The 19,116-nt window shown below is 39.9% G+C and overlaps 1 protein-coding gene across 7 annotated transcripts in view; it reads left to right on the top strand.

The window, feature by feature from the left end:
• Positions 1-19,116, top strand: part of Gart (phosphoribosylglycinamide formyltransferase, phosphoribosylglycinamide synthetase, phosphoribosylaminoimidazole synthetase) — a 32,283-nt gene that overhangs the window by 4,867 nt on the left and 8,300 nt on the right. For 6 of the 7 annotated variants that reach the window (XM_090348969.1, XM_090348962.1, XM_090348953.1 and 3 more), the window contains exons 4-16: positions 42-216; positions 1,919-2,030; positions 3,647-3,715; positions 4,585-4,710; positions 7,456-7,543; positions 8,019-8,104; positions 8,301-8,469; positions 10,032-10,263; positions 13,916-14,010; positions 14,518-14,627; positions 15,490-15,688; positions 17,170-17,421; positions 18,107-18,259. In XM_090348969.1, coding sequence (XP_090205095.1) covers positions 42-216; positions 1,919-2,030; positions 3,647-3,715; positions 4,585-4,710; positions 7,456-7,543; positions 8,019-8,104; positions 8,301-8,469; positions 10,032-10,263; positions 13,916-14,010; positions 14,518-14,627; positions 15,490-15,688; positions 17,170-17,421; positions 18,107-18,259 — 1,866 coding nt within the window. Of the gene's footprint in view, positions 1-41; positions 217-1,918; positions 2,031-3,646; positions 3,716-4,584; positions 4,711-7,455; positions 7,544-8,018; positions 8,105-8,300; positions 8,470-10,031; positions 10,798-13,915; positions 14,011-14,517; positions 14,628-15,489; positions 15,689-17,169; positions 17,422-18,106; positions 18,260-19,116 lie in introns of those variants that run through there. The other variant, XM_090348984.1, reaches the window with a different exon arrangement.

Below are 19,116 nucleotides of genomic sequence, written 5' to 3'. Positions count from 1 at the left end.
GAGAGACACTGGGTACCCTAAGTGACTATTTGTGTCTGTAGGAATTGTTGGAGACCTGACCTCTGCAGGAGTACAGTGCTTTGGCCCCACAGCAGAAGCAGCTCAGTTGGAGTCCAGCAAAAGATTCGCCAAAGAGTTCATGGACCGACATGGGATCCCAACTGCACGATGGCAAGCTTTCACCAAACTTGAGGAAGCCTGCAGCTTCATTATGAAGTACGACACAGGCTATGAAAAGCAGTTGTTTTGTAATGCAATTTACTTGAAGTCACTTTTATGTTGAAAGCATAATGTTTAGTTCTTAGGCTGTATGAGTTTGTCATGAGATCATTATAGGAAAATAATATTCTCAGTAAATATTTGATAAGTTATCTTTTGCTAGCACCAGAATAAAACAAAACTAGTATTGTAGCATTATAGAAAGATGAAATCTTAATGTTTAATAAGTAGTTTCTAAGTGCAGTAATAAACTTGGTTCCATAAGTCACTTGTTCTTCATAACATCTAACGAAGTGGTACTTTATAACATACGAGTTACCGATTCTTATCACAAATAACTAGAATAACGAATCATTTGATCATCTGCTCCCACTATTTTCTAAATCTTAAACATCTTCTGTTCCCTTTCCATTTACGTATTTCCACAGAAATGGAAAATATTGAGTAATTAATGAAGTTGACAGAGGAACACATTTGCTTGTTTTTTTTGTTGACAGTCCCTGATGCCTGGTATCTTTGCTATCAATTGGGTCAGGTTCATTATTTATTCATTCTTCATCCTATAGGCTTTCTTAGGCACTGAGTATTATTATTTCCTAGTAGCCAAATGGCTTAGGTAAGTAACAAGTATATTACTAACTTTAGTTAAATCTTCCAAATCCCCACATGCACTCTACAGCTTTGCAGTATGCTTTCAGAAATTGCCTACAGGTCCATACTGGCTAATTCAGCCACATCTTTTGCTTAAATCGCAATCATGATTTTGTATCATAAAGATCATTCTATATCTACTCTATGAACCTGCTTATTCCAAAAGTTTTGCCTACTGTGAGGTTACTGTGAAAAAAGCAAAATTGTATATACTGTATGATTATAACTAGAGGAAGCTAGTCACTGGTGGTCCATCTGTAACTTTAGCTACTGTGGAAACCAGGATCTGGGATTTTGCAATTCAAAACTAGCAAAGTCCATGATATTCTTATTTCTAATTAACCAGCAAAAAAGCTAGAAGCATGGCTGTAAGAGCACTAGCCTTGAGTGGAAAAGGTAAGAGACTACACTGAGACCCTAAGTTCAAGACCTAGTACCAGCACCAAAAAAAGAAAAAGAATTTAAAAAACAAAAAACAAAACCAGGAATTTGACCTAGTGATAGAGTGCTTGTCTAGACCAAGATCCAGGTTCAATTTCATAGTACCACATACACAGAAAAGGCTAGAAGTGGTACTGTGGCTCATGTGGTAGAGCTCTAGCCCTGAGAATGGCCCAACGACAGTGCTCGGGCCCTGAGCTGAAGTCCAGAACTGGCAAAAAGAAAACAACAACAACAAAAAGAACAAAAGAACTGACCCAATGGCTCACGTCTGTAATCCTAGCTTCTAAGGAGGCTGAGATCTGAGGCTAGAAATTCAAAGCCAACTTGGCCAGCACAGTCTATGAGACTCTTATCTTCAGTTAACCACCCCTCCCCCCCCCAAAAAAAAAACCTCCTGAAGTGGCCGTTTGGCTGAAAGTGGTAGTGCACTAACCTTAAGTGAGGGAAAAAAAATCTGAGTAAGAAGTACATAAAAGTGGTATTGGAGTGATAATTTCTCTTTTGTGCTTTTCAGTTGTTGCTATAGCATATTACAAAATTCCAAAACAATTTGCAATTTTCAGTCATAAGGGCTTGTTAAGTGACGGTGTTGCTGTCTTCACAGGGCAGACTTCCCTGCTTTGGTGGTAAAGGCCAGTGGTCTTGCAGCTGGGAAAGGAGTGATTGTTGCAAAGAGCAAAGAAGAGGCCTGCAAGGCTGTACAAGAGATTATGCAGGTAGGCTGATGCTTCTTCAAGTTTCATTTTCTACTCACTTGGGGAATTATTTCTTTACTTTACAAAATGTTCCTTAAGACGGGAAATGCTAGCTTGGCAAGATGGCTCAAGCCTGTAATTCTAGCTACTCAGGAAGCTGAGATCTGAGGAGCACAATTCAAAGCCAGTCCTATCGCCAATTAACCACTAGCAAACTGGACATAGCACTGTGGCCCAACAGATAGGTTGTTAGCACCTTGAGCTGAAGAGCTCAGGGACAATGTCTAGGCCCAGATTTAAAGTCCCATGACAAAATAAAGACACAGGAAATTCTACTAGCACATGCACAAACACACACACATCACACCTACAATGTTGACTAAAACCATCTCATTCTTTGGGTATATATTCTCTAACTCCCTTTGTTGATCTGCTATTGAAAGCTAGGAAGTTTTCAGACTACAGAATATATGAATTCTGGGGCTTGGAATACGACCTAGTGGTAGAGTGCTCACCTAGCATGAAGCCCTGGGTTCAATTCCTCCATACCATATACACAGAAAAACTAAAAGTGGTACTGTGGCTCAAGTGGTAGAGTGCTAGCCTTGAGAAAGCTCAAGGACAGTGCCCAGGAGAATGCAATTCAAATCCAGCCTGAGCAAAAAGCCAGAAGTAGAAGTGTGATGCAAATAGTAGTGTGCCATCCATGAGCAAATAAAAACCAGGCTTGAGTGAGTTCAACACACAATACGGTTATTCATGAGGATAAAAACTATTTATGCCATATATCCCAGGTCTAAAGAGTGGAGCAGTGAATGAACATGAAATTATTTCGTGGGGCCCGGAGTGTGGCCTAATGGTAGAGTGCTTGCCTAGCATACCCAAAGCCCTGGGTTTGATTCCTAAGTACCACATACACAGAAAAAGCCAGAAAAGTCGTGCTCTGGCTCAAGTGGTAGCACATTACCCTTGAGAAAGTTCAAGGATGGTGCTCAGGCCCTGAGTTCAAGCCCCAAGACAGGCCAGAAAAAAAAAATTAAATAAAATCTCATGGGCCGGGAGTTTGGCCTAGTGGTTACAGTGCTTGCCTAGCATGCATGAAGACCCGGGTTTGATTCCTCAGTACCACATACATAGAGAAAAGCCAGAAGTGGTGCTGAGGCTCAAGTGGTAGAGCTCTAGCCTTGAGAAAGTCCAAGGACAGTGCTCAGGCCCTAAGCTCAAGCTCAGGACTGACAAAAAAATAAAATAAAATAAATAAAATCTCATGATCTACCTTACTGCCTTATTAAAAAAATCTACTTTTACGGGCGTGCTTTTACATAATTGTTGAAAACAAAAATATATGGTCATGATCAGGAATAAAGCTTAAATGATCGTTATGAAACTACTTTTTCCCCTCCATATGAGAGTACTATTCATGTATTTATTATGTGTTCATTTCCTCTATGCCAATGTTAGCTCTTAACCACTGTCCTGTTATAAACAGATTGGTCATATGTTCTCATCAGTCTTTCAGATAAGGAGGAAAATTCAGTACCCACAGAGCCTTTGATTATGCAGAAGACAGCTACTAGTATCTTACCAACTTACCCAGGTTTATTTTTTTGTTTTGTTTCGTTTTAACAAAAAATTAGGAAAAAGCTTTTGGAGCAGCTGGAGAAACAGTTGTCATTGAAGAACTTCTTGAAGGAGAAGAAGTATCTGTATGTATATTCTTTTTTTGCTTTTATAACTTTTGGAATTCAAGTGAACAAAAAATGTAGGCTCTTTTAATCCTACTCAGGATATTAGTTTGAGGACATTTGAGCTTATATAAATATAGTGCTGAAGTTCTGAGTTAATTCAAACATTTATAGTTCTTGTTTCCAATATTTTCATTATAAACTTTATTTAATTGTTTATATTTCACTTATTTTTATTTATTTATATAGTTTATTATACACTAAGTAGTAAAAATAGTTACACTGAATAAAGCTTTAGTTCCCAGAAGCTTCCAGGATAAAAACATGGAAATATTTTTAATATTTTCCTAACATAGCTCAAAAATTATAGCTCCTTACAAAAAACATTCAATATACATTGTACTTATAAAGTAATGTGTTGAATTAAAACTGTACAACTACTTAACATCAAAAGTGGGGAAAAATAACTTTTTTAAAAAAGCAATGAATTTAAAAAAATCTTTAAAAAAAACTGGGAATTTCTTACAGGGGTGAAAAACCCTTTTTTCTGCTCAGAGACATCCAGATATTTATGGCATTTTTTTTTTTTTAATTGAACTTGAAGGGGGGAAATGCCAATGTCCTGAATTTTGAGCCTTGCCCCAGGTGGCTTGGTCAGGGGTAAACCAAATGATTTGACAAGCCCAATAATCCCCAGTTCCTGCTTTATAAATTGCATGTACAAGGTCTTTGATTCTTGTTGTATATAGCTTCAGGTTATTTCTGTTTCTAGTAACTTTATAACAGGAAATCCTTTCCTCTAAAAAGAATTAAGGTACATAATTCTTAAGTTATATATATACTTTTTTGGTATTTCACCTAAGTGGAATTTTGTTTTCTTTTCTACATAGTGTCTTTGTTTCACTGATGGGAAGACAGTGGCTCCTATGCCCCCGGCACAAGACCACAAGCGATTACTAGAGGGAGATCAAGGGCCCAACACGGGCGGGATGGGTGCCTACTGCCCAGCACCCCAGGTATTGGCAGAAGCTCCGTTCAGGTTCCGTAGTAATTATGTTGGCATCTGCTTTTCTATTTCATTTTAATTTTTTGTTTTTGTAAAACACACTTGCCTTTGTCTCTGAAACAAACCTCTAAAAGGATTGAAGAACTAAAATAGTCTAATTTTGAGCTTGTCTGAAATATAGTAAGGATCAAATAAAGCCTCCCATCTCCTCTCTATATCCAATGTTAACACATGTTAAAATGTCTTTCTCTGCTTGAATTGGGGATGGGGCAGAAGTAATAGGTATGAATTGAGACCAACTCACACCATAGTTGGTTCCCCTGGTCTATCTACTTCATAACTGGATTATAGATCCTAGCTACTCAGGAGGCTGAGATCTGAGGATTACAGTTCAAAGCCAGCCTGGGCACTAAAGTCTATGAAGCTCTTATCTCCAATTAATCACCAGAAAACTGAAGTGGTGCTGTGGCTCAAGGGGTAAGGCAGTAGCCTTGAGCTGAAGAGCTCAGGGATAATGCCCAGACCCAGAGTTTGAGCCCCATGACCAACTGAAAAAAAAAGTTTTGAGCCAGTGCTCAGGGTCCCAGTTCCCATAACCAACCAAAAAGTTGGAAGTGGAGCTTTGACTCAAGTCAAAGAATAATAGTTAGGGATAGTGCCCAGGTCCTTAATTCAAGCCCCAGGACTAGCGTTATTCTTCTTTTGCTCAAGACAAGCACTTTGGCTTTTCTTTCTTTCTTTCTTTCTTTCTTTCTTTCTTTCTTTCTTTCTTTCTTTCTTTGTGCTAATGCTCTGTCACTTGAGCATTTCTGGCTTTTTCTATGTGTATGGTACTGAGGAATCATGCTTCTAGGCAGGCACTTACTACTAGGCCAAACTCCTGGTCCCTCCACTTTGGCTTTCGATGGCAAACCATCGAAACCAGCCCGGGCTGGTTTCAAACCATGAGTCTTAGATTTTGGCCTCCTGAGTAGCTAGGCTTATAGATGTGAGCCACAAGCACCCCCATACTCTATGCTTTTTACTGAGTTTTGTAAATATGTTGAAACTATTCTTTGTTAATAGTGATTTTGGTACAATATCTGTACCAAATATCTGCATATAGTTTTCACCATTGAATTTATAAAACATTTATAAGTATATATTTATAAAATATACTAGAAAGGTATACAAAAGAGTATCAAGGTAAGAGGATTTTTTCACTTTGAGCATTTTTCGGGAAATTAGAGTGAACTACTTTAAGGGTGTTTTGTTGTTATTGTTTTGTTTTGTTTTGTCTTTGCCAGTCCTGGGCTTGAACTCAGGACCTGGACACTGTCCTTGAACATTCTCAAGGTTAGAGCTCTACCACTTGAGCCACAGCACCACTTCTGGCTTTTTTCTATGTATGTGGTACCGAGGAATCAAACCCAGGTATATATTTTTGAAAATGAGAGTTTGTTTAGCAGTTTATCTTACTCATAAAATGTTGATCAACTCTCATCTATTATTTTATGATAAGTACATAATTCAGCATCTACTTGTGATAATTTGCCAGATCCAAAGCATTTATTACTGAAAATTCAAGTTTGGTTATTTTTGTTTTGTCTTGGGTTTTTTTGCACGTCCTGGGTCTTGAACTCAGAGCCCTGGGCACTGGCCTTGGGCTTTCTCAGGGCTAGCACTCTACCACCTGAGTCACAGTCCTCTTCTCAGCTTTTTCTGTGTATGTGGTACTGAAGAATTGAGCCCAGGGCTTCACGCGTGCTAGGTGCTAGCACTAAAATTCAGGTTTTAGAGGCCGGGAGTTTAGCGTAGTGGTAGAGTGCTTGCCTAGCATGCATGAAGAACCAGGTTCAATTCCTCAGTTCCGCATGCATAGAAAAGCCAGAAGTGGTACTATGACTCAAGTGGTAGAGCCCTAGCCTTGAGAAAACCTAAGGACATTGCTCAGGCCCTAAGTTCAGTCCCCAGGACTGGGGAAAAAAAAAATCAGGTTTTAAAGACCCTGAGAGTGGACACCCAGCTACTTGGGAAGCAGAGATTGGGAGGACTATAAATTTTTCACCAGCCTGAGGAAAATCCATGTTAATCAATTTCTGGGCACAGTAGCACACATCTATCATCTTAGCATTTAAGAAACATAAATGGAGGCTGCCCCGAGCAAAAATGTGAGAGTCATGGGAAAAAATAACCAAAGCCAGAAGGCTGGCGTGTGGCATATATAATAGAACACCTGCCTATAAAGCAAGAGTTCAGCCTCTAGTACCATCAAAAAAAAGAAAAAGCTCAGCATTCAACCTCTAGCACCACATATACAGAAAAGGCCAGAAGTGGTGCTATGGCTCAAGTGGTAGGGCAGTGGCCTTGAGAAAGCCTAAGGACAGTGCTCAGACCCTGAGTTCAAGCCCCAGGGAAAAAAAAGAAGGCTAAATTTCAGTCTATTAGGCCAGGTGTTGAGGATTTAACACAGCACAGTCAGAGAGACGAGATTTTGTCATGTATTCTCTTGTATGGAATATATTGTAGCTCTTAGAATTCATTCCTAGTCTATAAGGTTTAAGGCAAAAATATCTACTTGATGGGATTATCATAAGGATTTTAATAAGTTCACATTTTAAATAACTGTATGAGTTTAGAGTACTGATTGATCCTGTCCTGGGACGGTTAAATACAATAAGTTCCTTTTTTTGTCCCCTCCATTCTTTTACTTAATGCTGAAAACATGACTTTTTTAAATTTCCACTTACATTTATGTGTTTCTGTATGTTTGTAGGTTCCTAAGGATTTGTTATTAGAAATTCAAAACACTGTTCTTCAGAGGGCAGTACAAGGCATGCAGAAAGAGGGTACACCATATACAGGTGAGCCTGGCACCCGGTGCACCACTTAGAATGTTTTTGCACTTGTGATGAAACATCCATTTCTCTCCCTCTCCCCTCTCCCCTCTCCCCGCTCCACTCTCCCTTCTCCCCTCCCTCGTCCTAGGCACTGTCCTTTGGCTTTCTCAAGACTAGTGCTCTACCACTTGAGCCACAGCATTACTTCTGGTTTTTTCTATTTATAATATAATGCCAGGGAATTATACCCAGGGCTTCGTGCATGCTAGGCAATCATTCTACCACTAGGTCCTACTCCTTGCCAGTTTTTCTCTTTTTTCAATCATATTTCAATTTGCTATTGTTAGAATGTTCAGAACTATTCCAAAGCATAGAATATTGGTAACCTGTATTCTAGATTTCACTTGATCTTAGCCAAAAGGCCGAGAAGCGATGTATTCTAGATTTCATAGTCATCATATATGTCGTCATCACTAATTTCCTTCTTTTTTAAATAAAGGAATTCTCTATGCTGGCATAATGTTGACCAAGGATGGCCCAAAAGTTCTGGAATTTAATTGCCGTTTTGGTGATCCAGAGTGTCAAGTAAGTAATGAGTAAAGTATGATGATAAAGTATGACTTTGTAGAGGTATGTATTGATCTCTTTGTATTTATCGCTTTGATATAATTGTATTTTAAGAAGCATTTGCAAGCTCTACTGCTTCTCCAGTAAATAATATGTTTAAAAAAACTCAGATTTATCTTACCTGCCATAGTAATTGATGTTTTTCTTTTTTTAGGTAATCCTCCCACTTCTTCAGAGTGACCTTTATGAAGTGATTCAGTCCACCTTAGATGGCCGATTGAGTGCTTGTCTACCCTTTTGGCTAGAAAGCCACACTGCCGTAACTGTTGTCATGGCAAGTGAAGGTTACCCTGGAGCCTACACCAAGGGTGTAGAGATAACAGGTGAGCCCCAGAGAACAAGAACTTGGCTTAGAATGTGTCAACCGCAGTAACCACCCTTGTTTATGCATACCTGAGTACCAGGGCTTAAATTCAGGGCTTGGATAACTGATAAAGGAAGCAAACTTTTTGATTAAGTAAGTAGATGTGATCAGACGCAGGATGCAATTATTGATAGTTATCTTGAAATTTTAACCATGTGGGAAGAAAAAAAGTCTCAAATCACCTAGTCCTTGTTTTGTGGGTAGTGATGGTAGTTTGGTATTACTGGAGTCTCGACTCAGGGCCTCATTGTAAGGAAATATTTCCAGTTTCATGTTCCAAGTGCCAGAGGATGAAGAAAAGGTCAGAAAGACAAACTCATGAGCCAACAAGTTTATTGGACTCAAAACTCAAAGAACAAACGTATTTCCTTCAGCCAACTGAAAAAGAATGGTGTGATTCCTTTACAAATATGATCTCTTTTATTAGAAAAGTGAAGTCCAATAGCTGTGGGAGACAGGGGGCGGTGGGGGGGAGGGGGAGTGGTAACATGGGAAAGGGGAAGGGGCTCTTTGTGCAGAGAGGGAATCTCATCTGGAGTTTCAGTTTTTTTACAGCATCTTGTCACCAACCAGTATGGCCCTCGGTTCACAGATTATCTCTTTCATAGCCGTAGATGTATTTGGGGAGGGACAAGGTTAAGAGATGATTCAGCCTGGTCTGCAGCAGGCTGCATTTGGCATTTTGCAGGATATGGCTGTCAAATGGGGAGATGAGAGTTTCTGATTTCAGTCATTTTCATCACATGTACTTATCAGGCAGACACTGTACCCCTTGAGCCACATCCTCAACCCCAAAATAGCTGGGGTTTTTTTGTTTATTTGTCTTTTTTTGTTGTTGTTGTTGGTTATGGGGCTTGAACTTGGGAGCTGTCCCTGAGCTCTTCAGCTCAAGGCTACTGCCCCACCCTTGAGCTAAGCCCCACTTCCTGTTTCCTAGAGGTTAATTGGAGATAAGATTCTCAGGTCCTTTTGTGCCTGGGCTGGCTATGAACCTTGATCCTCAGATCTCAGCCTCCTGAGTAGCTAGGATTACATGAGCCACCATGTCTGTCCCAAAATAGTAATTTTTATGAGGTTAGCCATATCACAGATTTTGGGGAAGAAAGTTGATAACCCAAAAGACAGCAAACTGTTCTTAGTACAGTACTTTAATTCCTGCCTAATAGGATTTGTTCTTTTTTTTCTTTTTCTTTTTGTGGTGGGACTTGAACTCTGAGCCTGGGTGCTATCCCTGAGCTCTAGAGCTCAAGGCTACACCACCTTACCCCTTTAGCCAAAGCACCACTTCTGGTTTTCTAGTGGTTAATTGAAGATAAGAGTCTCATGGACTTTAGTTCCCTAGGCTGGCTTTAGGCCAGATCCTCAGATCTCAGCCTCCTGAGTAGCTAGGATTACAGGCATGAGCCACTGCACCCAGCTTCTTTTTTATTTATTTATTTATTTATTTTTAATGGAAATTGTAATTCACTTCACACTGTGACCCTACTATTCTCACCATATGTCAAATCTGCTCTTTTACAGGGTTTTCTGAAGCTCAAGCCTTAGGCCTAGAGGTGTTCCATGCAGGCACTGCTCTTAAAGATGGCAAAGTGGTGACCAGTGGCGGCAGAGTCCTTACAGTGACCGCCATTAGGGAGAATCTCCTCCTGGCCCTTGAACAAGCCAAGAAGGGACTCTCTGTGATAAAGTTTGAGGGAGCAGTTTACAGAAGGGACATCGGCTTTCGAGCCATAGCTTTCCTCCAGCAGCCCAGGTAAAACACTCTTTTGAGGTGGTTATGGGCAGTTTCAGACTTAAATGGCTATCAGGGGAGGATTAAAGCCTTCTCTACCAACTGAATCCTATATAGCCTCTATTCTAAATCATTCTGTATTCTTTTTTTCTCTGTGAATTAGCCCATTATATACTGTCATTCTGTATTTTCTCTGGAGATGACCTAATCTCAGTCTATGCTCTATTTACTGAACTGGATCAAATCAGTATCTCAGCTGTTTATAGCAATATTTAAGTTAATATTCACAGCAGCTTCTTTTAAAAGATGAGCAGAATCAAGTGATCAAAGATTTTTAATCCTTGAATAGATATTTCATTAAACGTTTCTGTTATGTTAAAATCACAGTTCTGATTTTATCAAGCAACTCAATATGACAGTGTTAATCTTTCTAACCTTAACCTGATTACTCTAAATCTGGGAAATACCATTTTTGTCTCTGCAGCTTTGTTCCTAAAGTATAATTTTGATCCTCAGTGATTCATGTAATTGATATATACTACTTCATGTAGAATCAATAAACTTTTGGTTGCAATTTGAGTGGGTTTTTTGTTTGTTTTGTTTTTGTTTTTTGGTATATTTTGTATTTTGTTTTTTAGCGTTTCTATTTTTCTGTTTGGTTTCCCACCCCATCTCCCTTATTGGGGATTAGAACTTGGGCCTCATTCTTGAGCCACACATCCCAGCCCCTTTTTTTTTTCCTTTTGTTTGGCCAAGAGTCACCCTTGATTGAGAGCCTCTTAACTATGCTTCCCTAGTAACTAGGATTGCAAGTATGAACCACCCTTCTCAGCTTGTTTGTTGAGATGAAATATTGATACCTTCCAATCACAATCATCCTGATCTCTGCCTCCTAGAAGCTGAAATTACAGTTACACTATGTTCAGCGATTGCCTAAGAATTGGTTTTTCATTCAATCCTTCTATGGTAAATATATTTTAGAATGAAAATTAAATTGTAGCAACTTAATTCCTGTTGTCTTAATATAGGAGGCATTTTCTTTTTCCCACCAGTCCTGAGGTTTGAACTCAGGACCTCAGCACTGTCCTTGGGCTTATCAAGGCCAGAGCTCTCCACTTGAGCCACAGAACCATTTCCGCTTTTTTATGTATGTGGTACCAAGGAATCGAACCCGGGTCTTTGTGCATGTTAGGCAAGCACTCTGACACTAGGCCAAACTCCTGGCCCGGGAGGCAATTTTTTTAAGTTGTAAACATTAGGAATATTTTAGAACAAGTAATATTAAATTGTATTTATTTAATTTTTTTGTGTGTAGGGAATGGGAAACTTGGTAGAGTGTTTGAATTTAGGTTTCACGCTCAGCTAGCTTGTTCAAACGGTGTTATACCACATGAACCATGACTCCAGCTTGACTTTTCCTGGCTCTCTAAAAGATGGAGTGTTGAGGATTTTTCAGCCCAGGCTGTCTTTGGACCATGATTATCTGTATCTCAGCTTCCTAATACCTAGAACCTCTAGCACCTGGTGTGTGTATGTGTGCAGTTTCCTGAATACCTAGAAATATACAAAGAAACCTCTGGTACCTGAGGGGGGGGGGAAGTATGTGTGTGTGTGTGTGTGTGTGTGTGTGTGTGTGTGTGTGTGTGTGTGTGTGTGTGTGTGTGTGTGTATACCAGTCCTGAGGCTTAAATTCAGGGACTCATAATTATCCCTAAGCTTCTTTTGCTCAAGGCTAACACTATCACATGACCCATAGTGCCACTTACGGCTTTTTTCGGGTTAATTGGGGATGAGAGTCTCAAGGAGTTTTGCTACCCAGGCTGGCATCAAACCAAGACCCTCAGATTTTAACCTCTTGATTAGCTAGGATTTTAGGGACGAGCCACTGGTTCCAAGCTTGTGTATGAATTCTTTAGAGATGCTAATACCACTAGGTACTAAAGTATAATGTTGATCCTTAATTTATTCATTTATTCATTTAATTGATATAAACTACTTGTAAAATCATTTAAGTTTTTGTTTGCAATTTGAGTAGGGATTTTTTGTTGTTGTTGTATTTTGTTTTTCAGGATTTCTTTTTATCTGAAAATGATTTTTTTTTATTCCAATCCTGGGACTTGAACTTGAGCTAGGCACTGTCCCTGAGCCTTATGCCCTCAAGGATATCATTCTACCACTTGATCTACAGCTGTACTTCAGACTTTTAGATGATTATTTGGAGATAAGAGTCTCATAGGACTTTCCTGTCTATGCTGGCTTTGAACCAATATCTTCAAATCTAAATCTCCATAGTAACTTAGATTACAGGCTTAAGCCACTAGTGTGAGTGGTTTTTAAACCAGTGTCTATGAGTGACTCTGGCCTACTGAGTTAATTGCCAGTGCTCTCAACTACTTGAAGCCTGACAGCTTATGTTTAATAAAATGTCACTTACTTTTTCAATGAAATTCACAAATGTAATTTCTAAAAATATACTGTCATTACCAGATTTTTATCTTTTTGTTGTTATTTTGTGTTGTTTTATTTTGTTTTCTTTGTTTTGCCAGTCCTGGGCTTTAGCTCAGGGCCTGAGCACTGTCCTTGGACTTTCTCAAAGATAAAGCTCTTGAGCCTCAGCACCATTTCTGGCTTTTTTCTGTGTATGTGGTACCGAGGAATTGAATCCGGGTCTTAGTGCATGTTAGGCAAGCACTCAACCACTAGGCCAAACTCCCAGCCTTGGGTTTTGTTGGTTTTTTTTTTTTTTTAACTTTTTAATTTATTTATTTATTTGTTTGTTTGTTTGTTTTGGGGTTGTGGGCACTGTCCTTGACCTCTTTTACTCAAGCATTACCTCTACCACTTTGAGCCACTTCCATTATTTTTGTGGTTATCTCTAGGCTATCTTTAGGTTTTATCTAGAGATAAAGACTACTGACCTGACTTCAAACTGTAATCCTCACATCTTAGCCTTCTTAGTCGCTAGGATTATAGTCATGAGCCACTAGGACTCAGCTGGATCTGCTAATTTTTTTTTTTTTCCAGTCTTGAACTCAGTGCCTGAGCACTGTCCTTAGGCTTTTTCAAGGCTAGTAGTCTGCCACTTGAGCCTCAGCACCACTTCCAGCTTTTTCTATGTATATGGTACCAAGGAATAGAACCCAGGTCTTCGTGGATGCTAGGCAAGCACTCTACCACTAGGCCAAACTCCCAGCCCCTGTTTGGTAATTTTTAAGATATGGTCTCTGTGTGCATACACTCCTGGATTAATTCCTAGAACCTTCCCAGGATCATCTGAATCTGCATGGATGAGCTTCAGGCATTGAGTAATAATTTTTCAGCATTTTAAGAGATACGAAAATAACTTGGAATGTCTTATCCTTTAAAATGGTCTTCAAGGCCAGGAGTGGTGGCTCATGCATGTAACCCTAGCCACTCAGGAGGCTAAAATCTGAGGATCGTAATTCAGAGCCAGCCCAGAGAGCTAAAAGTCCAAGAGACTCTTATCTCCAATTAACCATTAGAAAACCTGAAATGGCGCAATGTCTCCAGAAGTAGGTGGTAACCTTGAGCCAGAGAGCTCAGGGACAGCCCCAGGCCCAGAGTTCAAGCCCCATGACCAAAAAAGAATTGTTTGCAACATTAAATATTCGCTATTGTTAAAATGATATTTTCATTCCTTTCATTTCCTTAGGGGCCTGACATATAAGGAATCTGGGGTAGATATTGCAGCTGGAAATATGCTGGTTAAGAAAATTAAACCTTTAGCAAAAGCCACCTCCAGACCAGGTCAGATCCTATGCTTTGCTAATTTGTTAACAGATACTGTGGATTAAGTTTTTCTTTATATTTAACTTAAAACATTTTTCAAAACAAATATTAGATTCTTCTGTGTGTTGGCCTACATAAGCCTTCTTGGTCAATTCTTTGCTTATGAGCCACTACTGGTGCTTAAACTCAGCACCTGAGTACTGTTTTTAGATTCTTTCCTCAGAGCTGACACTACCACTTGAGTCATATCTCTATTTCTGTTTTTTTGCTAGTTAACTTGAGATAAGAGTGTTACTTACTTTCCTGCCCTAGCTAGCTTCAAAACATAGTACTCAGATCACAGCCTTCTGAATAGCTAGGATTACAGGCATGAGCCTGTAGCCATTTGATCAATACTTATGAGTAAATGGTGCTCTTTCCCATCATTTTGTTGTTTTTTTAAGCCATTTTTTTAAATGTGTCATGAATATTCATGATTAACTATTCTATTACATTGCAGCAAGTAACTGGTTTCCTCTCCAATAGGCTGTGATGTTGACCTTGGGGGTTTTGCTGGTCTTTTTGACTTGAAAGCTGCGGGTTTCAAAGATCCTCTTCTGGCCTCTGGAACAGATGGTGTAGGGACTAAACTGAAGGTAAACACTGAATAACAATAAGAAGGAATTTGCTATTTATCAAGCACATATTTTTATTTTTTTTCTATTAGCATACATTAACTATACCATGGAATTTCATTTTATGGAACCATACATGCATATAACAGGCAGGCATTAGATTTCCATTTCTATTACTTTTTTATCCCTTGTCTTCACTGCCTTCCCCCTTTTATTTGCAATTTTAATGTGTCTCATTGTTGTGTTTTTATTCGCGCATACTATTTTATTCACCCCTCCCTATCATCTTCTTTGATCTCCTAGTATTTAGCTTTCAAATAGTACCCTTTTAATAATCATGTCAACTTTTTCACATCTATATTCCACATACAAGTACATATTTGTCTTCTCTAGTGTATGAGCTAAAAGAACCATGCCAAAAAACTAAATTTTAACCATGTGGCTAAAATATCTACATATGTACAATATTGTTGAGGCTCCATTTAGAAGGAAGACTCTTAAGGAATAAAAAAAAAACACTTGGTGGCTGGGAGTTTGGTCTAATGGTAGACTACTTGCCTTGCATGCACTAAGACCCAGGTTCGATTCCTCGGTACCACATACATAGAAAAAAGCCAGAAGTGGTGCTAAGGCTCGAGTGGTAGAGCTCTAGCCTTGAGAAAATCCAAGGACAGTGCTCAGGCCCTGAGCTCAAGCCCAGGACTGGGGGGGAAAAAAATCACTTGCGAAAAAATAGCTTCTCAGAATTTAGTGTTCTTTTGTCTTGTGTGTAACAAGCAATCAACCAAACTTTGTAGTATTTGTTACGTTCTGTGGGAAAAGTGAAAAGATGCCTATAGAGATGCCTCGTCTCTACTGTAGATATTGTGTTCTTGTTCTATAGATTGCCCAGCTGTGCAATAAACACGATACCATTGGTCAAGATTTGGTTGCCATGTGTGTAAATGATATTCTGGCTCAAGGAGCAGAGCCTCTCTTCTTCCTTGATTACTTTTCCTGTGGAAAACTTGACATCAGTACAACTGAAGCTGTTGTTGCTGGAGTGGCTAAAGCTTGCAAGCAGGCTGGATGTGCCCTTCTTGGTATGGTTATAAGCATGGATCTTTTTCTCTTATGGTCAGCCTTAAATGTATAAGTAAAATCAGTGCCAGCATAGTACTAATGGTATGGCATAGCATAAGATGTGGCAAATGGAATCTAGATTAAACTACCTAAATTAACATAGGTAAGTTTATCTTAGTGAAGGAGCCCTTGTCTAATCAGGTCAAGGCCAAGTTAGGGAAATGGGAAGTAAACAGAAACAGCTACCTGAATGAATCTTATAGAGGTGTCATTTAACACCTCTGCAAACATTTGTCCCTCAGACCTGCATTCCCAACCTGTCATGCATGCTTAGTTCCTCCCCAGTGTTAGACAGCCTTTCCCCAGAAGCCTCTATTGACAGTTTAAGGATTTTCCCCCTCCCTAGGCCCTCACTGAACAGATGAGTACCTGCTGTTATAATTATTAACATCATTTTGTTTGTTTGTTTTGCCACTCTTGGGGCTTGAACTCAGGGCCTCTGTCCTTGGGCTTTCTCAAGGCTAGTGCTCTACCACTTGAGCCACAATACCACTTCCAGCTTTTTCTGTGTATATGGTACCCAGGAATCAAACCCAGGGTTTTGTGCATGCTAGATGAGCACTCTAGCACTAGGCCACGTTCCAGGCCCCTAATGTCATATTTTCTAGCAAGATTATTTAGGCTTTATAGAAATATTGCTTCACTTATATATGACAATTATTTTAGCAAAATCTATTTATGGGCCAAGGCACAAAATTTCCCCTTCCATGATTTGTCTGTGGACAAATTGGATATAAAAGCCAAAATTTACCCTTCAGCCATCTTCTAGAGCGCAAGTTTTTAATGTGTCATCTCCTGGCCTCTACTTTCTGTCCTTGTGTGACACAAATGCAAAATATAGTATGCTGCAGTTCATGGCAAAGACATTTGGAGTCGGCAGTCTTAAATTATTTCTCTAAGCCTTGGCATTATCTGGAAGATGGAATGATGGTAAAGGTTACATGACTGTGAAAGCACTTCTGAAACCAAGCTATTACAGAAATTAATTTACATAATTCCATTAACTGGCAGTGTTAGGAAGCCATGTATGGACTGGCAGAGCTGGGACTTCATCTCAGTCTACTTATAGTCACGCTTCGTTGGTCTGTTAGGCAGCTGATAGAACGTAGGATATAGTAGGATATAGCCTCATATTTTTTTGTTGCTCTTTTTTTTTTTTTTTTTTTTTTTGCCAGTCCTGGGCTTGAGCTCAGAGTCTGAGCACTGTCCTTGGGTTTTCTCAAGGCTAGAGCTCTATCACCTGATCCATAGCAACACTTCTGGCATTTTTCTATGTATGTGTTACCGAGAAATCAAACCCGGGTCTTCAAGCATGGTAGGCAAACACTCTACCACTAGGCCAAACTCCCGGCCCTGTTGTTCCTCTTAAGTGTAACTCTTTAGTGTCCTGGTTTCCAATGCAGATTTGTAAATATGTGATGTCTTTGATCTTGGATTCTAGGAGGGGAAACAGCAGAAATGCCTGACATGTATCCTCCAGGCGAGTATGACCTGGCTGGTTTTGCTGTTGGTGCCATGGAACGGGATCAGAAACTCCCCTATCTAGATAGGATCACTGAAGGTGATGCTGTTATTGGAATTGCCTCGTCCGGCCTTCACAGCAATGGCTTTAGCCTTGTGAGGAAAATTGTGGAGAAATCTTCCCTTCAGTACTCCTCTCCAGCACCTGATGGTTGTGGTGACCAGACTCTAGGTAAACTCATGTTGTCTTGCTTGCACATAGCTGCGCAGTTACTGTGTGGGTTTAGTCTCTCTTTATGAAAAGCTAGAATGGGATGACTTGCATTTTCCTACGTTTTCCTGCTTGGACATCATTATAGAACCTGTGTGTCTAGCTGGGCATCAGTGGATCCTGACTCTAATCCTAGCTACTCAGAAGGCTAAGATCTGAGGATTGCAGTTCAGCCAGCCCTGGCAGTAAAGTCTGTGAGACTCTTATCTCCACTTAACCCCCAAAAAGCCTGAAGTAGAGCTGTAGCTCAAGCAATAGAACACTAGCCTTGAGTAGCCCTGAGTTCAAGCCTCAGGTCTGTCATTCCCCCCAAAAAATAAATAAAATTAAAAAAAAAAAAAAACTGGTATGGCCAGGAGTTTGGCCTAATGGTAGAGTGCTTGCCTAGCATATACGAAGACCCAGGTTTGATTCCTTGGTACCACATACATAGTAAAAAGTCGGAAGTGGTGCTGAGGCTCAAGTGGTAGAGCTCTGGCCTTCAGAAAGTCCAGGGACAGTGCTCAGGTCCTGAGCTCAAGCCCAGGACTGGCAAAAAAAAAAAAAAAAAAAGAACTGGTATGTCTATAGAGGTCACAATCACTGTCCCTTTCAGAATTGCTTTGTATTTGTTGGGTAAGTTTGGTCTTATTTCTCTAATCTGTAGGGGATTTGCTTCTAACTCCAACTAGAATCTACTGCCATTCACTGTTACCCGTCATCCGCTCAGGACATGTCAAAGCCTTTGCTCATATTACTGGTGGAGGACTGCTAGAAAACATTCCCAGAGTACTGCCTCTAAAATTTGGAGTCGATTTGGGTAAGATCACTAAATAATTATTCTTCAAAGAAATTATAAACATGTACTGTGCGAAAAAAAAAATCTCTGTGTAGTTATTGCATACATGATTGTACGTGAAAAGAGCTAGAACCCTCTGTTCCTGGAAGGAAAATGGTAGCTAAGTAATCTGCAAAGGAAAAAAGGACCTGACCCAGGCAATACAAAACTGAGACAGAATGGTAATTTTTTCTACACTTACAAGCAAGTGAGCAGGTTCAAGTAAGTGAGCAGGCAGCAGTCACTAGCACAGGAGGAGAGAGTATGATGCAGTTTTTTAAGATTCTCCAGTGTGTTCATTCTTCCACGCCTGTGGACAGAGGTTAAGATCAGCTGAAAATAAATTGGGTGCAGTAAAAGGGAACAAAAAGGAATTCCTCAGAGGGGAAATTACTGGAAGGAACAGTCAAGTGAGCTGAACCCCATAAAAGTGTCATCCCTCCCAAGGGAATCTGGGGGTCATAGCTTCCTGGCTGAGCATTTGCTTAGGCCCTATTTTAGTCCCAAGCAGCAGAAGAAATAATGGTAAGGAGGGAATTTTTAACATGTTGCTTGTCAGCATTGTAAAGTACAGCACAGATCTAGGCTAAAGATTAGGCAGGCCAGTGTATTTTGGTTAGATCAAAAAGTGTGACTCTTAAGTGGTAGAACACCTGCCTAGCAAGCACAGGGCTCTGAGATGTACACTGGTACCCCCGCAGTTGGAGGAATGAATATATTTCTTCTCAGACAGTGTCATCTCTTCTCTCACTCCCAGGTTTTCCCTCCCATCCCCACACACAAGTTGTGTAATTCAGTTTCAACGCAGTGTCCAGTGAGCATCTTGCTGCATTTGTACA

The sequence above is a fragment of the Megascapheus bottae genome, chromosome 1 (assembly GCF_031878675.1).
Source record: "Megascapheus bottae isolate mThoBot1 chromosome 1, mThoBot2.hap1, whole genome shotgun sequence".
NCBI classification, from domain to species: Eukaryota; Metazoa; Chordata; class Mammalia; order Rodentia; family Geomyidae; genus Megascapheus; species Megascapheus bottae.
Note: the sequence above shows the minus strand (reverse complement) of the source record. Positions and strands in the feature narration are given on the sequence as shown.